At 31.9% G+C, this 26,651-nt stretch overlaps 1 protein-coding gene across 2 annotated transcripts in view; it reads right to left on the reverse strand.

The window, feature by feature from the left end:
* Nucleotides 1-26,651, reverse strand: part of LOC127709845 (uncharacterized) — a 178,076-nt gene that overhangs the window by 88,678 nt on the left and 62,747 nt on the right. Inside the window, exon 7 of one of the 2 annotated variants that reach the window (XM_052215514.1) lies at nt 5,727-8,679. The exons of the other annotated variant lie outside the window; for it this stretch is intronic. Within the exon in view, the coding sequence (XP_052071474.1) occupies nt 7,429-8,679 (1,251 nt within the window). The 3' untranslated portion in view covers nt 5,727-7,428. Of the gene's footprint in view, nt 1-5,726; nt 8,680-26,651 lie in introns of those variants that run through there. 2 annotated transcript variants of the gene reach the window in all.

Consider the following 26,651-nt stretch of genomic DNA (forward strand, 5'->3'; position numbering starts at 1 on the left):
TATAAAAATAAGGAGTTGTGGTATGATTGCCAAAAAGACAACTATCCTCCAAAGTTCAAACGAAGTGGATGTAAGCAATTATAGGCAACCGTATGGCCTTCATCAATGAGAAAAACCCACACCGTATAGTCGGCTACAAAAGGCCCCGACATGAAAAATCTGAAATAATTCAATTGAGAAAACTAACGGCCTAATTAAAGGTATAGTTTTGCTTTGAAATATCTGCCACTTTTTTTGAACTTAAGACAGAAATAGCTTTAAGTGCTTAAAATTGCATATTTTAACATAGAAAGCTATGTATTTGTGGTTTTATTCCAGAAAACACATTTGAAGCAAGTGCGTGTCTGTGTTTCTATAAAATTCTTTCTTTCTGCACTCAGAAAATACAATAATAGCAAACATTTAAAAAGACTAGACACAATCGCTATATCTTTACGATTTGATTTTTCTGACACAATGGCTTTAAACATGCATGAAACATTTGTCACTGGACGTTAAACCAAAGAAAATCAAATCAATCCGCTATATTTGAAACAAAGCAAAAGTGGTAGTACTATCAGCAATCCAACTAAATAAATAACCAATTAAATTTATTTTTTATGATCATTTATTTATTTTTCATAGATATAGGAAGATGTGGTATGAGTGCCAATGAGACAACTCTCCATCCAAGTTACAATTTATAAAAGTAAACCATTATAGGTCAAGGTACGGCCTTCAACACGGAGCATTGGCTCACACCAAACAGCAAGCTATAAAGGGCCCCAAAAAATTACTTGTGTAAAACCATTCAAACGGAAAAACTAACGGTCTAATCTATATAAAAACGAGAAACGAGAAACACGTATGAACTACATAAACAGACGACAACTACTGTAATCAGATTCCTGACTTAGGAAAGGTGCAAACATTTGCAGCGGGATTAAACGTTTTAATGGTACCAAACCTTCTCCCTTTTCTGAAACAATAGTATAACATCACAACATAGAAAAACACACTATAAAATATCAATTGGAAGGCTTAACTCAATCAAAAAACGTAAATTAACACACAATGAACGAATAAATTTGACCTGTGACACCTGAATGCAAATACACAGTTAATAAAAAATTACCATGGATAAATAATTAAAGTCAAAAGTAAATAAACAGGTTTAAACAAAGTTAAAGTATGATATCACTGTGAAATTTCAAACAATTTTTAGAAAATCATCACTTTTTAAGAAACCTGCGTCATATTATACACATGCATACATATTTCATTTTATGAACAAATATTTAATTTTATTCATATACATGTATTTTTAATTTTATTCACCGTGTCATATTTTGAATTTTGAATATATATTTTGTTTTTATGAACATATATTTAATTTTTATGGACACTTTTCCTGTTTGAATGGTTTTACACTAGTCATTTTTGGGGCCCTCTATTGCATGCTGTTCGGTGTGAGCCAAGGCTCCGTGTTGAAGGCCGTACTTTGACCTATAATGGTTTACTTTTACAAATTGTGACTTGGATGGAGAGTTGTCTCATTGGCACACACCACATCTTCTTATATCTACTTATCAATTTTTACAGACCCGATTTGATCAGTTTGGCTATTCACCACAGCAAAAAAATAACATTTTTTATTGAACAAATTAAATATTGTAAATGACAGTTATTAAACAACATGAATGGTTCTTCTTTGGTAAGAAGTAAGTGTTTGGCCTACATAATTATGTTTTATGAAACCTTAAAGGTGACGATGAAATTGTAGTTTATAAGAAATGAATTATCATTGACGATTTTTTCTTTGAAACGAGAGAATGTTCAACGTGACAACACTATTTTTTTCAATAGATGAAATACTAACTTCATATTTGAAAAACACGTGGCCTATTGTATAAGCATAACATGAAACACGATATTCTGTAAGCAGGAGATAATGAGAATGAATTATCTACCTGCCATTCCGAAGAAAGGGTGTGCACATAAAAAGAGGATACTTAGGATACAAATAAACCAGAAATCTTGTGATCAGTCCAAAAACACATGCCGTAAATAGAAATGCGGAAAAAGAAACAAGAAACAAGAGATAAGGTATGTATTTTTGGGACGATTAAAGGAAGTTTATAAATGGTTCATTTCCGCAGTTGCTACATACAGGATTATGACCATGAAACCATTTTTATACAAAATGTAGATGTTGCCAGATATTTTCTTCTTTTTTGCCTTGATGGGATTTATTCAAATCTTTTTGTTGATTGCCGTCTATATGTTATAGACAAGATTGTCAACAGCTTATCTGCTGCATGGGATATCTTTTGTTGGAGATAAAACCATTGGAGGTTGCACATTACCTCATAATTACTGGAAAACGTCATCATTTTTATAGAATTTGATACTTTAGTTTTTTATTTCTTCTAGAGAATAGGAATTGTTTTTATTTTACTGTTCTTATTACCACTGATCTAATACAGATTCTTCCTATTAACAACTCCTTATGTGGAAATGAATATTTCGAACATTTAAAAAACGTCACATGACATGGTTCTGATTAAAAAAAACTCTGATTCAACTTTATGATACAGTCGGTTTTCCTTTAACTTGTTTATTTTACTTTCTGCATGTACACTGACAATTGCAAAGCTAGTTAAAAGAAAAAGAAAACAGACGGTTCATTTGGGTCATACTTGGCCCTGTATATTTTTTTGAAAAATAGAGGCTTCACGGAGCCTGTAGTTCTCACCTAAATATATGCATCTTCAACAATGGCCAAGTTCTTACAATGTAGACTAGAATTTAATTCCTCATTAAAATCTCTTTTTTGTTGATGTTTTACTAGTGTTTTTTTTTCTATTTGCAGAATACTCAACAACAAAAAATAGACTTACAATTTCAGATTTGTTAACCTTATTTGTTAGTTGTGTCTTGCTGATGACTAACAATCACTCTGTAGTCTACATTTGTTGCCCAAAACGCAAAAAGGGTCAAAATCGTCATTTCAGGACAATGACTCCTTTAAGGAGTCGACTAACAATTTTGGCTTTGCCGACATATTTGTAGATCTTGTTTTGCTGATCATTTTACAAAATATTATTTGTTATATGAATAATATTTCCTAAACTTTAAGTCGTCTGAAGTGATCCGAGGAAGCAGATAACACTGGAATGTCTCTGAATATGTTGTTTTCAAAAGAATCTTGAAATCTTTTTATAAAGCTGTAAAGTGATTACAAGCTACTAATGCGAGAATAGATAATCATATTTTCCAATCTTTGTTAATATCTATGCTATGTTATAACTTTCATTTTGTTTTATTGTTAACATTATTTGTAATTAGTTCTTCCAAAATTTACATAGCGCATCACTTATAAACTTGTTCTGTTATGAGTTCTTCCACTATAGTAGGTAAAGTTATGCATACAAGTCTTGTTTGTCACATCTAAATCGGCCAACGGCTTTTCATTGAAATACTAGTACTGTAGGCTCGTTAATTAACGTGGGTACCAATTTCCGCTGATTAAGAAAAACTTATATTTTTGTGGATATTTGATTTCGTGGTTTGACAAATTCAGTACACAAGGTTATATAAAATTTATCATTTGTTGAGCACTTCCATTCGTAGTTAAAGTTAAGTCTGCCTCTTATCTTGACATATATCAAGATTATGCCAGGCAATAAACGCAAGAAAGAATACGCAGATACTCTTTTCGCATGGATAAAGGCTACAAATCAGCATTAAAAAAAACTGAATGGGTCTATGAAAACACATATGCTACATCAATCTTTAAAGACCCAATTGTTGCAAAACACCTGTCCTACCTCCATGACAAATATGTTGTTGTCCTCGCAGATAAAGCCACAAACAACATCGTTTAAAAGTGTAAATCACATTACATAAACTGCTTGATAAATATATTAAGTATTGACAATTCACTTGGAAACTCAACATATAACCCCACGACACTTACCAAGGAGTAAATTCTGGGTAATCGTTTGTATGTTCTATTTGTCTTTGGAATTACAACCAAAGATGAAGAACTGGATCTTCATTCACTGTATCGGATACCTAAATTACATAAGTGTCTTTACAAACAACGTTATATTGCTAGGTCTTTCAAGTGCTCCACGAAATACATCAATTTCAGCAACAATCAAAGCCGGGCTTCAAAGTTATTGTAAAAATACCTATTCTAGTGGTGGCGTGAATCAGATGTGGATATCCGGTACTAAAAAATTCCAAAGATCTTTTAGAATACATACAATCTAAGACTCTTTCATCTTGCAATAGTATTAAAATATTTGACTTTTCTACACTTTTCACAAGTATATCCCATTCCAAACTAAACGACAAATTGAATAAGTTGGTCCTGCTTTGTTTCATAAAAATGAATGGCCAACGTAGATTCAAGTATCTTGTCTTAGGGAGGGATACATCGTGTTTGGTAAAAAATAACTCTGATTCAAACAAAAAATTATCTGAAACTGACATTATCAAGATGCTTGATTTCTTGATTGACAACATATTTGTTACGTTTGGAGGACATGTTTTTCAACAAATAATTGGCATTCCCATGGGAACGAACTGTGCTCTTCTTCTTGTCGACTTGATCTTTTATTCATATGAGGTTGAATTCATACAGGAGCTTCTTTGGAAGGAAAAAACAAGTTAGCATTATCCTTTAACTTCACTTTCCGCTATATAGACCTCTCACAAAATTATTCTAAGTCTGATGACTATGTTGAACGCATCTATCCCATCGAACTTGAAATAAAGGATACAGTTAAATCTGACTCATATCTTGACTTAAATCTAGAAACTGACAATGAGGTTCGGTTGAAAACAAAACTTTGAGATGATTTCAGGTTCCAAATTGAAAACTTTCCATTTCTATATAGCAACATTTTAGCAACTCCTACATATTGAGTATATATCTCTCAGTTGGTACGATAATTCAGGGTTGCATTTCCAATCATTATTTCCTTGGTAGAGGGTTGCTGCTCAGAAGGAAGCTAATAAGCCAAGAGTTCCAAGTGGTGAAGTTGAAATCATCCATTTCTATTTTTTATGGACGCCATCACGAGTTGGTTCACCGTTATAGAATATCTGTTTCACAGATGACGACAGATATCCCGTCCTCTTTTCCCCAAATGTGACCTACCGAATTAGACTTATGAGCTACATGACGGGTGTCACATGTAAAGCAGGATATGCTTACCCTTCCGGAGCACCCAGTTGATGCGATATTTCAGAGTTGCGTTTTCTATCATGACTTCCCTGATAGCTAGTTAATGATGCTTTTGTACCAAGGTTCCAAGTTTGAAAAGTAAATGCATCCCTACTTTAGTTTAACGGTTATATATTATCTGTGTCACAGACTTGTACTTATGATGAGAAACATGACGTGTCATGAAATTAAGGAGATGCCTATCCTTCTGAAGCACTTAGTTTTTTTTTATTCATGTTGCGCAGTTGTGAGTCTTTTGTTAAGGGGTTTGTGAAGTTGTTTGATTTTTCGTCGTTTTTCGTTATTTGCCATGGCGTTGCCTTTTTTCCTTCTTCTTACGTGTTTTGAATATCCCATTGGTATCTTTTGCCTCTGTTTTAAGAAACAAATAACCTCTTCATAATTCAATGGAAATTTCTACAATCTGAATATAGAGGAAACACTCGTGATTTTCAATGAAATATTTCTAAGGCTTATTGGAGTTATTATTAAGAAAATGTAAATGCCCATAAAATGCACAATCTATAGTTTAATACACAGATTAAAAGCGTGACAATACCAGCAAGCATATTGATAGCCACATTAGAAATTAACGAATTGTGTTTAAATACAGAGGGCGAGTCGCATAAAATGTTACAATCATTGATTTTCAATTACGTAAATAATTGTTTATAATTTTTGAATAGTAAAGGTTACATGCATTTACCAATGTAAACATTAAATTAAACATTGCATTGTACGAATCATTGGAAGGGACATTTTTCTAATTTGAGATAGTATCCTTTGTCCATTATTGTAGTTTATTCAACTACGGTAATGGCCGAAGGAAGATACCTCAAACTTAAAATGTTCTCAGTCAAGATAAATTCTTGCACAAAACATAACTTACTTAATCCTGACAAGAATTATTATGCACATGCAAATCATTTTGTACATCTGATTATGTATTTCATTGATGAATATATTGACTGTACAGGATAGGATGAAAAGAATGTTCACCTCAATGCACCATATTTTTGTAAGCAGTGATGAGGTCTGGAAAATACAATTATCAAGCCAGTCCCATTAGGTTTTTGATTGCATACATGCAATCTTAACCTAAAAAACAACAAAAAGACAAAAAAAACCATTTGACGTACCGTTTTCTCAGTACTAGATGATGTTTATTGGGCAATCGAAAATTATATGTCAATTAAAAATAGGCTAAACCATGACAAAATAAACCAACAAAGTGTCAAACAACAATAACAAAACATTACATATAAAACTGAAGATTTAGCAACACGAACTCCAATAAAAATTTGGGTAGAAGTCAGGTGCTGCGGTCACTGCTCCACATATGGCACCTGTCGTGTTATTCAACCAAGTAAAAATCCGATGATTAACTATATATATATGGTAACAGCATGGGTGTGATCGACGATCTTTTCTGTGATTGGTTGAAAATGATCGCATGTAAGATGCTCGAAATTTTGTATTTTTGTATATTAATATTAACTACAGCAGATGAAAATGATATATCAATACGGCATATCTTTGCCAGATGAGCGATTCATCATACTACTATCTTCTATTAAGGCAAATACATTTACTTTCCCTATACATAATTATTAAACCATTTTTGATCTGAAACGGTCATCTTAATCTGAATAGCTCATAAAAACATTATATTAATTCTAAAGTAATGTTCAGTTTTTCAATCAATTTCCAGACTTATTCACTACAGTACATTCAGCTCTTTTCAGAAAACATATTTGCAGTTAATTAAGATCTGTTCAGACTATGTTTAGTATTTTATATTTACGTGTACAAAACAACAATATACTGAACTGTCGAAAAAGCTGAACAGTTTGGATTGACTTCCAGCAAAATGTCAGAACAGTACTTAATTTACAACTATTACAAAAACATATCTACAAAATAACTGAAACTCTTAACAAAACTGAACTTGTTTAGGTTCAGACTTTTCAGATGATGTTCAGATCGAAATGGCCGTTTAAGACGTAATTTTATTTACTAGATCTTACACATTTCATGTTATCTTTAAATATCATGCTTTCTACAGCTAAATATAATATACATTTTATACATTAAGCTAAAATTTGACTATTATCCATTGCGTTTTTTTTTTCAGAAATAAGGGATGTTCATTGTACATGTTGTACCATGGATCAAGCATAAAAGTGTAAAGAGTAAACTTAAAAATTGCTTTTTTAACAACTCGGCTCGTCCCATGGCAGGAAATTCTTGGCTTGTACATTCGACATCAACTGAGCCTCATCTCTCATTTTACTGTAAATTTTTGTTCTGTTTTCCCATCCAGGTTTTTTCTCTTTTTTCTCGTTTTCTAGGACTATATCGATATAATCAGCGACGCCTAAATGATCGGGTTTAAAAGCAATCGTGTTCAACTCAGTGATAAACCCTGCTACTTTTTGGATAGTTTTTGAAACGTCATGTTTTAACAAACTAAATGCTTGTTTTGCCTCTTCTATAACAACTTTTTGTTGTTTTGCGTTCTTTTTTGCAGCGTGATACTTTTGTTTAATATCTTCATATGTTTTCTCGACTTCAATGGGGAAAACTTCAAATCGGTAACTATTATTTTTGTGTTTTTGCCAGTGGCATTTCCCAGGACAAACCATGCAGTTACCTTCGCACATTGCAGCACAGTTTTCCTTGTCGTCATCATCAGGTATGGCACAGGGATAGTGGCATGTTCTGTTACATTGGAGACAATTTGTGACATATTTTCCTGTTTCAAGATCAACTTTCCTCTGGTGTGTTTCTGTTACTTTGTACTTAAACTCTTTGTATTCCTCGACATCAGATTTATGTCGTTCTAGAATGAGAACTTCTTCTTGTAATGTATTTAACTTATTCGTCCCTTCTTCAATTTGAGGAAGAAGACCCCGAATCATTGCTTCAATTTTTTCTCGATTTTTAAGAACCACTTGTGTTAAGAGGAGACTTATTGATTCAGCTTTTTCGATTTCTAAGAAAAATGTTTTTAAACTTTCACAGCTCATATCCCAATAGATTTCGTTTGGAGATTTTTTACTCTTGTTAGACCCAAACCAAGCAACATTGTTCACTTGAAGACACTTTTTGTAGGGGACATGTGCTATATTTAATGCCTCTGTAACCTGTGGCTCATCGCCGTCCCCGAATGTAGCCAAGATCAACATATTCTCCGCTACTTTCTTATCAAATATTGAGAAAATTGCGTCAAAAATGTATTTCTGTTCTGTTGATAATGCCGTCGAAGCAGGAATGACAAGACACACAGCATTCAAACATGCTATACCTTGTTCGCCTTCTGTTGTAAAATACTCTTGAATTCGATAAACAATCTGTTTATCTATCTCTAAATTACCAAATCCCGGTATTTCGATAATGTTTATGTTATAATCGATTTGACTGCCAAGTGAATGATTTACTCTTATGCACGTGATCCATTCAGTCTACAATATAAATTAAGAAGATAATTAAAAAAAAAGGTCAAAAGTCAAATGGCTTGGTTGCAATACAATCATTTTCAATTTTAATGGCCATTAAATGGTAATTACACATTTTTACTTATGATTTATGGAGCATCTAAGTGAACGCTAGCATGGACAGGTATATATACTACAGTCCGAAGAGATAATAACTATTACAAAAAACAAAATATCTCTAAATACTTACATAAAGTGCACATTTTCAAGGTATTATACAAATATTCTAGAACGATTGATTTAAGAGATAACTGTATTGTATTTGAAGCTTTGCGGGCGTCCATCGGTAGTTTTACTGTCGCAAATTTAGTTTAACTTGCGACGCGTAGCGGAGACAGGTAAACGGGTATTTGCGACAGTAAAACTACCGATGGACGTCCGCAAAGCTTCAAATACAATACAGTTATCTCTATTCTAATGTAAAACAAGTACATAATTCAATTTCAATCATTATTCTAGTGTAAAATTCTCATTAAAGAAAATTCCGCGAGAAGATGTTATCTTCTTTGGCCCCTAAACTAGGTGACGTCATAGGCGTCAAACGTAAACACCGTGTTTTCTGGCTTCTTGGCCGCTTCAGAATGTAATAAAATTTTATAAAAAGAAGATTTCTAGGTGCAACATGGGAGTTTTTTTGCTTATTATTGTAAAAATTTATGTCGATACATTCCGCAATTCAAAATGTCGGCTTCCTTGGTTACAGACAAGGAGATAGAGAATTTTACGCTCACTGTCATCCAATCAGAACCATTGATACAAAATAATTGCATTGGAATAACTAATGGCTGGTTATCGTCCGGCGACAAATATTGCAATAACGAAAGTATTATGTTATTTATTATACATGAATATTTTTCGTTCATTATTTCACCATTCTGCAAATCTTATAAATTCTCTAAACAAAAACTCATCAAAGATACCCGGCTCATACTTTTGTACGCTAGACGTGCGTTTCGTCTACAAAAGAATGATCAGAAAAGGAAAAAAGTTAGAAATTGAATATTATTAAGAATCCAAAAATTCCGAAAGGTATTGCCAAATACAACTAAGGTCTATTTTAAAAAAGAAAATACTTAGTATTTCGAAGACTGCAAAAGTTTGGAAACAGCTAATTTACAGTCGGAAAGCAAGCCCTTAGAAACGACCGTTGTTGCTACTTTCTTAAGACAACAATGGGACTGATATTAAAACCCGCCATTCTGAAATTGAGTTAATTTCGCGGAAAAAATAATTTGGCGCCAATTTGGAATTTTTTCTTTTTTCTGTTTCTTACTTGCCATTAGGGTCAGACATAGATTTCTTTCGATTTTTCAAGCATGGGTCTTATTATCAAAGAAAATAATACTTAAACATGTTATAAATTGTCCGTCTTTTAAAAATAACGTAATGCCTTTGATCGTCGTTTAAGAATTATGCTAAATTGTCTTTTATTTTTTTCTTCTTTTTTTTTCCAGATAAACAAAGATTATACAAACTATATAAAAAATTAATAATAAGTATCTCAAAGTTAAAACAAAAATCAAGTCTAATGTTCTATCACCCCTTAGGAAACCCCGTTCGAACTAAATTCCAAACGAAAGACATTTTTTGACATTGTAGTTTTTTTATCTTACACATCGATGTCAACTTGCATCTTTACACAATGTACACACATTTAGTGTGTTTGTTTGAATAAGCAATGGCGAGTTCAGCTGTGAATATTTGACTGGATTAATTATTCTCTTTAAGTCAGTGAATTGTTTGACTTAACTAAAACAAGGTAAGGAAATCGTATACTGTCTTTACACAACCTTAACCAAAACTCATTCATCGTTAATAATATATTAGTGATATGTAAAAAAGTTTGTGATGAAGTAATCCTGCAAAACTGCCAAAGGCAAAGGTAAATGAAAAAGTCTTGTCCTAAATATGAACTTAAAACAATCTCTTTCAGACTAGCATTTTAATCACTCTTATTCAAAGCATGTTCATACTGACATGAAGTGTGACTTACTTATGACTTGTGATCTAAAACATAATATTGTTGACTATAAGCACTCAGAATCTGCTCTGAAATACTTTTATATAAATATAAAGATGCATAATTGTTAAAAAAAAAAAAAATAGAAGAAAAAAAATATTAGACCCAGTCTTTTTTGTTCTTGTCTATTTTCAAGTTCATAATCATGATTAGAACCATTTATTTATTGGTTTAGTGTTTTTTTTTTTATAATTTGAGTCCATTCATTAGAATCTGCATGGAATCAGTGAGACATAATTGATTGTTATATTTAGTTTTTTTCATACAAGAATTGCAAACTAATTAAGTAATTTCCTTTTATTTCAAATAATGAAGAATTTACATTCAGTCTCAGAATACTTTCATTATGGTCTCGTTTAAGTTTAAATGAAAAAGGTAGGATCAGGTATCAGTAATGAAAAGGAGTTCCTGTATTTGATCATTTTAATCCTGTCTTGATCCATTATTCATTAATATTTTGGCTACCCCTTGTATGATTAAATTAGAAATTTATTTCTGTGTTGAAATAATTTGGTTACAGCAGGATAAATACTTACCAAAATATAAATATTAAATTAACTCTTGGAATAATAATATTATGGCACATACTGACATAGGGCCTCATGATTTGAGTATTTCACTGAGACTGAGTTCTGAAAAGTGATAAAATGTGTTTCGCTAATTTTTTTGCACATGTCTTTAGTATCAAAATATATTCAATAATATTATTTTAATAATATCCTCATGTAAATAACAGCATATGGTGCTTAATATAATAATAGTTTGATCATGAGAGTGTCAAACAAAGGGACGTAACTCGCAAATTACTATCGGCCCCGCTTCGTCAGAAATATCGACACATCGAAGTGGCACATTTGCGTATTACAGCGTATTAAATGGCACAAATTTGACATGTCATAGTCAAAGTTAGGTTACATGACATAATTTAAATTCAGCATAGCTTCCCGAGAAGTTAAGAAAGAAAATTACGATTTTAATTTCCAGTGACCGATTTTTTTGGTCAACACCTAGACTTTGAAGACACATTTTGAGAGAAAAAATTAGTTTAATCCATAATTGAGTGGATCAATATATTTCTTATATAATACTCAAGAATGTTCACTTAAAAGCAAATTAGTTTTAATTCATGCAAAAAACTACAAATTCCAAAAAACGGGCTTCACTTTTTTTGGTAAAAAAATGCCCTTATATGGTAATCACATGACTTCCATTGTTGCTTTAAGAAATGGGGTCAAACCGGGGTCAGCTTTCCGACTGTTATATATATATTAACATATTAATTAAATTTTATGTCAAAACAGAAGTGTTGACTCGTGTGCTGGTGATTGCCTCGCAGAGGAAACCTCCCTCAGCAGTGACATCGACCCAGTGGTTGTAAAATAACTTCTCAAAGATACCAGGTTTATAATGTTGTATGCAGACGCGCATTTCGTCTTCAAAAGAATTATCAGCGACGCTCGAATAAAAAACATAAAAGGCCAAATATAGTACGAAGAGCATTTAAGACCCAAAATACCGAGAGATTTTCCAAATACCGCTACGGTAATCTATTCCTGAAGTAAAACATCCTAAATATTTCGAACAATTCAAAGTTTTGTAAACGATTCATTTATAAATATTATAAATATAAACTAGTACACAAAGACAGATGCACATTTTTAATGCCTATGCGCACATTTTAGAAATTACAAAACAGTGCACACGCTGAAATGTCTCTCTGGTATACTTCAGATTAAATTTATGTTGAAAGTCTGTAATATGCTTGTTTTATATACTACAAGTATCGCATGAAAATAACACTATCAATGATCCATGAAAATGTGGTCAAGATTAGATGAACCATGCCAGACAAACTTGTACACCTTACAATCATTCATTAAACAAAATATAATGGTCCTATTGCTTAAAGTACCTTGAAAACAGACCAAACTACATAAACTTAACATTGGCAAATAAATCATGAAAATGAGGTCAAGGTCAGATAAACCCTGCCCAACAGACATGTACAACTTAAAATCGTTCCATACACCAAATGGGTTGACTTATTTCTACTAAAAAAAACTGACAAAACCGCGAAAACTTAAAATTGACCAATAGACAATGAAAAATAGGAAAAAGGTCATATGAACCCTGTTAGACAGAAATATATACCTTATAATCATTCCATACACCAAATATAATTGACCCATTGCTTATAGTATCTATTAAACTGACAAAATCTTAAAAACTTAACATTGACTAATGAACCATGAAAATGTGGTCAAGGTCATATGAAACCTGCCAGACAGACATGTACACCTTACAATCATTTCGTACACAAAATATTGAGGTTAAGTTGTTTATAGTATCAAGAAAAAGACTAAGCCACAAAACTTAACATTGTCCAATGAACCATGAAAATGAGGTCAAGGTGAGATGAAATTCGCCAGTCGGACATGTACACCTTACAATCATTCCATACACCAAATATAGAGGCCCTATTGATTATCATATCTTTGAAATACCCTAATCACCACAAAAACTAAATATTGTCAACTGAACCATGAAAATTATGTCAAGGTCAGAGGAAACCCGCCAGTCCGATGTGTTCCATACAATCATTTCATACACCAACTACAGTTGACCTTTTGCTTATCGTATCTGAGATACGGACATGACCACGTAAACGTAACCTTGATCACTGATTCATAAAACGAGGTCCAGGTCAGGTTAACCTTGTCCGAAAAACATGTAAACCTTTCAAAGGAGCCATATATGTGAAAAAAAATAATAAAAAAATCCAAGCAGTCACTGAACACTGAACCATGAAAATGAGGTCAAGGACAATGTGCATATGACAGAAGGAAACATCGTACATAAGTTATCTGCATACAATATTTCAATCATCTAGGTCTTCTACCTTCTGAAATATAAAGCTTTATACAAACAGTTTACACCGTCACCGTCGCCGCCGGATTGTAATCCCTATGTATCGCATTCTGCGACTTTTGTCGCAGGCGAGACAAAACTGTAGGAGCTTACACAAAATCAAAGCCTTTAATTATAACTTACAGACTATTTTTGTGAAGTTCTACCATCTTAAAATTCGCATAAACTCATCTAATTTGTGCACAAAGCTTAAGGTGCAATCATGTTTAGTATGTTAAACATTCTCAGAATTTTGAAGACTATAAGAGAAGTTTATTAAACCCTCCACTTAAAAATTTGCTGAAAATTGCCTTCAGGGCATACGATACAGTTTTGATTCTACAGTGATTTCTCTACGAAAATTTGCACACAAGCTATTCTTCACCTCGTCACCCCAAATATGTACAAAATATACCTTTATCATGTGTATGTGGTACTTTTAGGGATAAATGGGGTCGGAATTTTAGATATTTACTCAAAATTTGGGTCCTTGAAAATTTCTATCCTTCGGAAGAACATACCAAACTTTTTTTGTTTCAAAAGATAAACACAAGCGGATTTTTGTACAAAAAACATTTGGAATATCTTCTTTACATAATTATGCCATAAGTTTGTATAAAAATTCTTGGGAAATAATTCGTTTTTATTAAATTTTCATGATTTTAGAAAAAACCGGCATTATTTGATGTACATTTATCTAATTCAAAAAAAAAAAATTCATTAGCGATTTGCTAAAATAAATGGGTTCAAATAATTTTCAATATTTATAAAATAGTTTTAGAATGATTGAAGGCTCTGGATTGAAAACTGTAGGAGGAGTTAAAACGACATCCTTCATTAAGAATACTGATTATACCTAACCCATAGGTACATGGGGACAGAACATTTATTTTAGCCCTCCCCTTTTTCCCAAAATCCGTTATTTTTCTGTGTTCTATTAACATAAATAAACTAGAAATAACATGTATTTGCTAATGACTATCCTAGTTTACTATCCACAGCGGAGACTGATTATATACTCTCGAATATATAATGTCAGGCAGCATACGCAGTGAGCCAGGATCCAAGGCTATGAAATAACTTGTCTGTTTGTCAGATTTAACAGTGACCAAGTGACGGCAACTTTGAATGTTTTTTAGTCAGTTTTAAGTAATAAGAACTGGAACCCGTATACTTAAGTAAAGTTCATGATAATTGCGCATACCTATACAAGTTTTATTTTTTATAAGTATTTATATTAAGTAATAGTATTACGTGAGGAGAAATTCTCACAAGGACATTTCCAAGATGAGGGGTCTGTAGAAGTACAAAATGTACAATGGTACAGAGCTAGTTATAAAGTTGAAAATTAAATTTGTTTTCAATATCAACCTGACAAAAAATGGCTTTCGCATTGTAGGAAGGCGTCAAGCAAATTATATATCTGCTGCATTTTGTGTGCATGCGTAAATTGGACAAAAAGGAAACAAGTATATGAACATGTACGGTAAGGCATGGATTTTTTCTTTATTTTGTCCAATGTATTTTACCTTGCATAAACATGATATATGGGAAGACCTGCAATTTGTTCACAATTTAAGTACCAAAAAATCAACAAAAATCTGAAGCATACAAAACAAGCATTCTGAGAGCATTGCATGGAAATACATTGTCCCCTACCGGTAAAAAATTCATTGTACTGGAACAAAATGCTTACTTGATTTATAACTTGTCATGGTGTGAACTTTATAAAATATCAAGTCAATATCTTCAAGCATGACGAAAAATATATACCAATTACAAATCTATATCTTTAAGCATGACCTAAAAAAATGCGGAAACTGATTATTCTAAGTCCAAGGACCATAACTCTGTACAAAATCATCAGACCGGAACAAAATTCAAACTTGATCTGTAACTTGTCATGATAAAACAATACACTAAATATCAAATCAATATCTTTAAGCATGAAGAAAAAAAGTGTGGAAAACTGATTTGCCAGACTGACGGACAGACAGACAAACAGACAGACAGACAGACAGACAGACAGACAGACAGACGAAGTGCAAACCTAAAGTCCCCTTTGACTTCGTCGGTAGGGGACTAATAAGATAGACATGGAAATTCTTAAACCTGAGTATTGTGCATATGGGCGTTATTCATAAAATAATTTGCTGATTGTAGGATAAGATAGAGAGTTATGCCAAGATCTAGACCACTCAGATTCACCAGCTTTATTTATATGTACAAAAATTGATTATCATCCTCATGGTGCGTCAAAAACTTGCAAACATCTCTTACACAATGTTTTGAATTTTCCTCGGAGTTCAGTATTTTTGTGATTTTACTTTGTATTTGGAGTATGTACAGAAGCAATGTGAAACTTTTTTTATTTCACAAATGTATATAAAGACCGGCATGACTGGACAAAAGCTCCAAACTATCTTAAATAGATTTGGTTATTTACCTCAATTGGAGAATTTGTGATTATATATGTAAAGATGAATATAAATATATATTTGTTCAAATCTTGAGACCAGACCGAATAACAAACTAAATATAATGTAAAAAATGAATTAACAAAAATACCGAACTCCAAGGAAAATTTTAAACGGAAAGTCCCTTATCAAATGGCAAAATCAAAAGCTCAAACACATAAAACGAATGGAAAACAACTGTCATATTCTTAATTTGGTAAGGGCATTTCCTTATGTAGAAAATGATGGTTTAAACCTGGTTTACAAACAATAACAATATTTATAAGCACATGCAGTTAAAGGATTAAAGAGATTATCAGATGCCAAATAGAAATAACCCTAGATTAAAAGAGTAATTAGTGTCCGACACGTAATTGTAATGGTTATGCGCGCAAATGTAATGCACCGTTTGTAAATTTGTCCAAGATTATGCCACTTAATTCGTGTAAAACACTTAGTTATATGGTCACATATAAAAAGAGAACGAAACCTATTGATATCGAGGTCACAACATTTAAGGTCAAGGTCAAAGATACTAAAAAATACACAGAAATTAGAGACAAAAGAATTATCAGCGACGCTCGAATAAAAAACATAAAAGGCCAAATATAGTACGAAGAGCATTTAAGACCCAAAATACCGAGAGATTTTCCAAATACCGCTACGGTAATCTATTCCTGAAGTAAAACATCCTAAATATTTCGAACAATTCAAAGTTTTGTAAACGATTCATTTATAAATATTATAAATATAAACTAGTACACAAAGACAGATGCACATTTTTAATGCCTATGCGCACATTTTAGAAATTACAAAACAGTGCACACGCTGAAATGTCTCTCTGGTATACTTCAGATTAAATTTATGTTGAAAGTCTGTAATATGCTTGTTTTATATACTACAAGTATCGCATGAAAATAACACTATCAATGATCCATGAAAATGTGGTCAAGATTAGATGAACCATGCCAGACAAACTTGTACACCTTACAATCATTCATTAAACAAAATATAATGGTCCTATTGCTTAAAGTACCTTGAAAACAGACCAAACTACATAAACTTAACATTGGCAAATAAATCATGAAAATGAGGTCAAGGTCAGATAAACCCTGCCCAACAGACATGTACAACTTAAAATCGTTCCATACACCAAATGGGTTGACTTATTTCTACTAAAAAAAACTGACAAAACCGCGAAAACTTAAAATTGACCAATAGACAATGAAAAATAGGAAAAAGGTCATATGAACCCTGTTAGACAGAAATATATACCTTATAATCATTCCATACACCAAATATAATTGACCCATTGCTTATAGTATCTATTAAACTGACAAAATCTTAAAAACTTAACATTGACTAATGAACCATGAAAATGTGGTCAAGGTCATATGAAACCTGCCAGACAGACATGTACACCTTACAATCATTTCGTACACAAAATATTGAGGTTAAGTTGTTTATAGTATCAAGAAAAAGACTAAGCCACAAAACTTAACATTGTCCAATGAACCATGAAAATGAGGTCAAGGTGAGATGAAATTCGCCAGTCGGACATGTACACCTTACAATCATTCCATACACCAAATATAGAGGCCCTATTGATTATCATATCTTTGAAATACCCTAATCACCACAAAAACTAAATATTGTCAACTGAACCATGAAAATTATGTCAAGGTCAGAGGAAACCCGCCAGTCCGATGTGTTCCATACAATCATTTCATACACCAACTACAGTTGACCTTTTGCTTATCGTATCTGAGATACGGACATGACCACGTAAACGTAACCTTGATCACTGATTCATAAAACGAGGTCCAGGTCAGGTTAACCTTGTCCGAAAAACATGTAAACCTTTCAAAGGAGCCATATATGTGAAAAAAAATAATAAAAAAATCCAAGCAGTCACTGAACACTGAACCATGAAAATGAGGTCAAGGACAATGTGCATATGACAGAAGGAAACATCGTACATAAGTTATCTGCATACAATATTTCAATCATCTAGGTCTTCTACCTTCTGAAATATAAAGCTTTATACAAACAGTTTACACCGTCACCGTCGCCGCCGGATTGTAATCCCTATGTATCGCATTCTGCGACTTTTGTCGCAGGCGAGACAAAACTGTAGGAGCTTACACAAAATCAAAGCCTTTAATTATAACTTACAGACTATTTTTGTGAAGTTCTACCATCTTAAAATTCGCATAAACTCATCAAATTTGTGCACAAAGCTTAAGGTGCAATCATGTTTAGTATGTTAAACATTCTCAGAATTTTGAAGACTATAAGAGAAGTTTATTAAACCCTCCACTTAAAAATTTGCTGAAAATTGCCTTCAGGGCATACGATACAGTTTTGATTCTACAGTGATTTCTCTACGAAAATTTGCACACAAGCTATTCTTCACCTCGTCACCCCAAATATGTACAAAATATACCTTTATCATGTGTATGTGGTACTTTTAGGGATAAATGGGGTCGGAATTTTAGATATTTACTCAAAATTTGGGTCCTTGAAAATTTCTATCCTTCGGAAGAACATACCAAACTTTTTTTGTTTCAAAAGATAAACACAAGCGGATTTTTGTACAAAAAACATTTGGAATATCTTCTTTACATAATTATGCCATAAGTTTGTATAAAAATTCTTGGGAAATAATTCGTTTTTATTAAATTTTCATGATTTTAGAAAAAACCGGCATTATTTGATGTACATTTATCTAATTCAAAAAAAAAAAATTCATTAGCGATTTGCTAAAATAAATGGGTTCAAATAATTTTCAATATTTATAAAATAGTTTTAGAATGATTGAAGGCTCTGGATTGAAAACTGTAGGAGGAGTTAAAACGACATCCTTCATTAAGAATACTGATTATACCTAACCCATAGGTACATGGGGACAGAACATTTATTTTAGCCCTCCCCTTTTTCCCAAAATCCGTTATTTTTCTGTGTTCTATTAACATAAATAAACTAGAAATAACATGTATTTGCTAATGACTATCCTAGTTTACTATCCACAGCGGAGACTGATTATATACTCTCGAATATATAATGTCAGGCAGCATACGCAGTGAGCCAGGATCCAAGGCTATGAAATAACTTGTCTGTTTGTCAGATTTAACAGTGACCAAGTGACGGCAACTTTGAATGTTTTTTAGTCAGTTTTAAGTAATAAGAACTGGAACCCGTATACTTAAGTAAAGTTCATGATAATTGCGCATACCTATACAAGTTTTATTTTTTATAAGTATTTATATTAAGTAATAGTATTACGTGAGGAGAAATTCTCACAAGGACATTTCCAAGATGAGGGGTCTGTAGAAGTACAAAATGTACAATGGTACAGAGCTAGTTATAAAGTTGAAAATTAAATTTGTTTTCAATATCAACCTGACAAAAAATGGCTTTCGCATTGTAGGAAGGCGTCAAGCAAATTATATATCTGCTGCATTTTGTGTGCATGCGTAAATTGGACAAAAAGGAAACAAGTATATGAACATGTACGGTAAGGCATGGATTTTTTCTTTATTTTGTCCAATGTATTTTACCTTGCATAAACATGATATATGGGAAGACCTGCAATTTGTTCACAATTTAAGTACCAAAAAATCAACAAAAATCTGAAGCATACAAAACAAGCATTCTGAGAGCATTGCATGGAAATACATTGTCCCCTACCGGTAAAAAATTCATTGTACTGGAACAAAATGCTTACTTGATTTATAACTTGTCATGGTGTGAACTTTATAAAATATCAAGTCAATATCTTCAAGCATGACGAAAAATATATACCAATTACAAATCTATATCTTTAAGCATGACCTAAAAAAATGCGGAAACTGATTATTCTAAGTCCAAGGACCATAACTCTGTACAAAATCATCAGACCGGAACAAAATTCAAACTTGATCTGTAACTTGTCATGATAAAACAATACACTAAATATCAAATCAATATCTTTAAGCATGAAGAAAAAAAGTGTGGAAAACTGATTTGCCAGACTGACGGACAGACAGACAAACAGACAGACAGACAGACAGACAGACAGACGAAGTGCAAACCTAAAGTCCCCTTTGACTTCGTCGGTAGGGGACTAATAAGATAGACATGGAAATTCTTAAACCTGAGTATTGTGCATATGGGCGTTATTCATAAAATAATTTGCTGATTGTAGGATAAGATAGAGAGTTATGCCAAGATCTAGACCACTCAGATTCACCAGCTTTATTTATATGTACAAAAATTGATTATCATCCTCATGGTGCGTCAAAAACTTGCAAACATCTCTTACACAATGTTTTGAATTTTCCTCGGAGTTCAGTATTTTTGTGATTTTACTTTGTATTTGGAGTATGTACAGAAGCAATGTGAAACTTTTTTTATTTCACAAATGTATATAAAGACCGGCATGACTGGACAAAAGCTCCAAACTATCTTAAATAGATTTGGTTATTTACCTCAATTGGAGAATTTGTGATTATATATGTAAAGATGAATATAAATATATATTTGTTCAAATCTTGAGACCAGACCGAATAACAAACTAAATATAATGTAAAAAATGAATTAACAAAAATACCGAACTCCAAGGAAAATTTTAAACGGAAAGTCCCTTATCAAATGGCAAAATCAAAAGCTCAAACACATAAAACGAATGGAAAACAACTGTCATATTCTTAATTTGGTAAGGGCATTTCCTTATGTAGAAAATGATGGTTTAAACCTGGTTTACAAACAATAACAATATTTATAAGCACATGCAGTTAAAGGATTAAAGAGATTATCAGATGCCAAATAGAAATAACCCTAGATTAAAAGAGTAATTAGTGTCCGACACGTAATTGTAATGGTTATGCGCGCAAATGTAATGCACCGTTTGTAAATTTGTCCAAGATTATGCCACTTAATTCGTGTAAAACACTTAGTTATATGGTCACATATAAAAAGAGAACGAAACCTATTGATATCGAGGTCACAACATTTAAGGTCAAGGTCAAAGATACTAAAAAATACACAGAAATTAGAGACAAAAAATGTTTCTTGAATCTAAATCTAATACTACATAGGGATCTCAACCATACTTTGATATACATATAGTCACATATACTAAAAGATTTGAGGTCATGTTGTCCAAGGTCACTGTTACCTAAAATAGACTGAAATGTATGTAAAAAGGTGATTTTAAGATGCAAAATCAAATTACTATACATGGGATTGCAATTTTACCTTGATATAAAATGGTCACATATAATGAGAGGAAGTCTTAGATCACTTTTGGTTTTGCTGTCACCACATCATTGAACTAGGTCAAAGCTGCTAATTTGATAGACAGAAATTATTGCAGAAAAGTGGTTTCTTTATTAAATACTATTTTACTTTGCAACCTTACTTGGACATGTGGTCACATATTTCATGTTTAGTCAATAGATCAATTGTAAGGTCAAGCTTACTAAAAATATGTTTTTGTACAATTTAATTACTGCCTGAAATAACAACAAATAGATTAATATCTAAAACTATCCCATCATGCCATTTTTAAAAGCGTTTGCCTTTTTATTCGAGGCCTTGGGTATGTGAGCTTGTTAAGCAAATATTCTCTTATTCATCTGCCAGGGAGCCAATAATTAGTAAGCATAATGAAGTACAACAAAAAAAGACTATCAACAATTAATGTTTTAAACACATTTTTAACCATCTGTACTGCATACTGTAGAGTCCAAAGCACAAATGGTCATTCATTTATGCATGTATATATGTAAAAGGACGAAACTCACAAGTACTTAACTACTTCCAAAATCATCTAAGATTGTTCAATTGTTTTTTGTTCAACTTTTGTCATTATTTGTTTAATCTAAATTCGTGTCAATCATATTAATGGTTACAACTGCACTGCTCTATGTTTTACCACCATTTATAAACATCATGCTCTTATTTTTATCACCACATTTGTTAAAAAAGTTCATCTTTCTACAGAAAATAATAGAATTCTAGAAAATTAATTATCATGAACAAAAAAGACAATTTTATTAAAATTAATTCTTTATTTGAAAAACAAACTTTTTATCACTTCAATCAGGCCTTGTGATTCTAGGCAGAAAACTTTTCAAAAGAAAGAATAAAATTATACTTTCTGCATCTATTAGCTCACCTAGACGAAAAGGTTGTGTGAAGTACAGTCTATTTTTTTTTATATTTCAATCAGCGGCAAATTCTTTCTTGCCAACTTGACCCAAACTTAACAGGAATCTTCATATTTGAAGGTATATGTACTTTCCATTACAAAATGAAAATAAGAAGATGTGGTATGATTGCCAATGAGACAACTAACCATCAGAGACTAAATGATGTAGAAGTACGATTGAATTTGTGAATCTGAATTTAAAAATAACCACCAGGGCCAAACATGTATATTGATTGCCTGAAATTGCAAAGATCTTGTGATCAGCATATTTGTTTAAATTTTTGAAGGAATGATCCATTGATAGTCTAATATCAATTTTAGTTTTTGTTGCCAAGGCCAAATTCAAGATAACCACCACCACTTGCACCATTGAACAATTTTAACCATAGAACTATATGAAATACGTATACATACACATAAATTCTTCTCAGAAACTCTCGCTCTTACATACTTAAATAAAATCTTGTACTAATGGTACTAAGGTGATCCTATGTTAATTTGCAATTTGTATTACCTAACTGAAATCAGCAATGACATCCAGGGTGACATACAATAAAACCATAAGAGTTTTTCTCTAAAACCATGATGGCCACTATTGTGCAACATAGTTTACGATAGAACCATTTTTGAAATCGACATAAATAGGTTCCTTCTCCAAAACAGTCTTGAAGATTATAATCAAATATTGAATGAATGAAATTATGCTAATTTATTACGTAACTTTATCAATGAACAGTGAATGAACTGAAATGATGTGAATTTGTGCAATACCAATGATTTTTATATGCACATTCAATAAAAAATATGGCATTTATTCTTGTATCATGTTTGCCTCAATTTTCTTTTGCGGTTCAGTATATATATAAAAATAAAGTTTGTGGTGAACCATTTGGGTCGGAAAATACCTCCACAATTTTCAAGAGTAGGGAGAGAAATACAAATAATGTGAAAACACAGAACCCCGATCCAATCAATCATTTGATTAAATGTTACAATTTTAATTGTATTTCCCTTTCTAAAAGCGTCTCATTTTTGTATAATTTCCATTAAAAAGATGAATATCCTCATCTTTAAATAAATTATTGTAAAATTAAAAGTCCCGATGATTGGCCAGGATTTTACTTTTCGGAAGGCATTGAATGACGTCACCGGTCTTCGGAATATCCTCGACTAACAGAAACATCTAGAAAGAAATATACAGGCCATCGCTTCACAAGTAAATATAACCAATTAACTTGAACACTAACGTATTGGTGAGAACATTTTTCATTCAACTCTGAAGGGAGCAGACTTGGGGTCAATTACATTGGAATGTAATTAATTGAATTACCCATTACATTGCAAAAAATGATCAATTACACTAATTACCAATACACAGTTTTGGCAATGTAATTAATTAAATTACAATTACTTTACCAAAGTAATTAATTAAATTACACATTACATTTTATCAGAATTGTATAAACCAATAAATTATGTACATGTACAATGTAAATATATATAACTTGTCTCAAATTTAGCCCAACAATGTTAAATCTTCTTCCCTCAGCTGAATTTAACCTCTTGATTCTTTATATATATATATCGCACGAGCCAAGGCTCTGTGATGAAGACCGTACTTTGACCTATAATGGTTTACTTTTATAAATTGTGACTTGGATGGAGAGTTGTCTCATTGGCACTCATACCACATCTTCTTATATCTATTGTAAGCTTATGTGACAATTTGGATGTAAAGTGTTTTCATTTACTTGATAACTGGTATTTTTTGTCAGCTATTGTCTATTGTCATTAAATTTCTAAACTTTTCAATTTTAACTATTGCCAAGCTATATATATGTCAAAGGCAACAAAGATCACTATGGCATCCGTTTTTTTTTTTTGCATTTGGTCAAATACCATTGAATTTCCTTTAATTAAGGTAGCCAACTTAGGTTGTTAACTTATTTTCTTCTCATTTTTAAGAAGAAGGATTTCTTTGTAATTTAATTAAAAAGTTTTATATAATTTACAAATTTATTTTGTTCTTTAAAAATTTCAAAAGAAATATAGTTGTTATAACATTCAAAATAATTGAAGTATAACGCTTCATATATTTGTATACATCTGCTAATTAGATAAAATACATGTAATAGTTTACATTGTCCCTAGGCTGTTTTACACACATATTAATCAGACTAATTGTCATTTGTTTTTACAGCTGATAATTTTATTTCTATAAATTTATTGTGTATACTAATTTGACAAAATTAGTGTGTGCAAGGATTTAAAACATTTTTACCTTCATGTAAGTCACAAAGTCAAACTTCCAGATATTTTAGAAGTACATTAATGGCAATTTGCTCTAAAAGTTTCATTAGGATTTGTTGGTTTCTCATTAATATATGTGAATAAAATATTATTTTACAATTAATATTAACATAATTTCTTATAATTAACATAAAAAATTACATGCACATGTAATTGAAAAGTAATTTAGCATTACATGCTATTTTCAATGTAATTAATTAAATTACCATTACATGTAATTTAAAAGATGCTCAATTACACATTACATTCAATTATATGGAAAATTGTAATGCATTACACTTAATTACAATTACATTTTCAATTACCCCATCCCTGGAAGGGAGTTACACAAAATATTTCTATATCTAGGCTGCAATGTTGGTTAACGATCTACTTGAGATCATACAGAAAATCTATAATCTAGTGTGTCAACAATTACTTCCCTTGAAAGCATGTGGTTTCATGTAACCTGATAAATTGAACTGCGCACCCTCCAAAATGGTGCCCGTAAGTAAAGTACCATGATAAGGTAATATAACACAATTTATGTATGTTTATATTTATTTTCACCGAACTATGGTTTAATGAAGCTGAACAGCTGAATGGGTCACTTTCGTCCTGGGTACTATAGGAACGTTCCCTTGAGAATATATTTATGCTTTCTTTTAGTTATTTCGGTAAGCAGTATTTAGTACTAAATTTTGATTTCATTCCGTCTTGATACTACTCAATAAGTAATAATCCCTTTTTGCAGAAATATAATTATTGTAAAGCGAACCGAAACAATCATTTTCATTCAGGTTTATTATGGAATGTTATCATGCACATATCTTTTACATGTCAAGATCTTTCTTATTGGCATTCAGATATCATATATTACGTTTTTTAAAACAAAGCAGAACCAACAGGACATGTGCCGGAACTTCCGAAATCAGGTGCAGTCCATCTTAATAAAGCAAAAATTAGGAAATAATCTTTTCTCCTTTTTTTTTGTTGGAACTTCAGAATAAAGAATTATGGACCACATAATAGAGGAGATAAAAAAATTAGATTTGTTACATTTGTACATGTACAATTGTGTATATAAACAAGTCTAAATTGAAAACAACGTTCAAACCTATGATTGTGTATATATATATATATAAATATTGTTTGTGGTGAACCAAATTGGTCGGATAATACCCTGATTTTTTCAAGAGTAACGAAGGAGAGCTGGTTGAATGATATTAATACATGGAACCCAAATCTGACCAATCTATAACTAAAATGTACCATTTTTCAATGGATGTTATATTTTCTAAAAGCGTCCCATTTTTGTATAATTTCATATTTAGCATGCAAAATCCCCATCCAAAATAAATAATTTCTACAATCATGAAAATTAAAATTCTGCTGATTGGTTGAAATACTGAAACGATCCCAAATAATGAGCCACCACACAATTTTATTTCCTCCGCTTAAAAATAAATCCATTGGTAAAGTAAATATAACAGTTATCAATAATCATATAATAGGGACGAGAAAAACTGTATCTTAATGTTTTAATGTGATTTTGGCTACAAAATATATGATGCCACACTTTTTGCTTAGGCAACGACCAATTAACTTGAAAGGAGGGGGGGGGGGGGGGGGGGGTAATAATATTTTTTTGTTTATTTTTATACGTCCTGTCTTTGTATTTTATGGTATACCAATGTATGTTTGTCCGTCAACACTTCATACGATAAATCATATTTGCTTTAACCAATTATCATGTAATTTTAACACATCATTAGTCTTGTAGGCAGAATGCCTACTTTCAAGTTGGAAAATTGTTTGCTTTGAAGTTCCAGAGTTACGGGACTTTAACTGTTTGAATTAAGGCAATTTTTCACCTATAGCGCACCAAGTCCAGTATGCCTGGATTCATTTTCATAAAACTTTATATTATTGTCAAGATTGGTAAAAGGAAATTCCCTTTCGATTTTTTAATTTTCTGTTTCGTTCAAGAGTTAAAGGTCTTTAATTATTTGAATGTAGGCAATTTTTCACATATCGTTCACTAACTCCAATATGCCTGGATTGATCTGTTTAA

This window comes from Mytilus californianus, unplaced genomic scaffold, assembly GCF_021869535.1.
Source record: "Mytilus californianus isolate M0D057914Y unplaced genomic scaffold, xbMytCali1.0.p SCAF_7, whole genome shotgun sequence".
Lineage (NCBI taxonomy): Eukaryota > Metazoa > Mollusca > Bivalvia > Mytilida > Mytilidae > Mytilus > Mytilus californianus.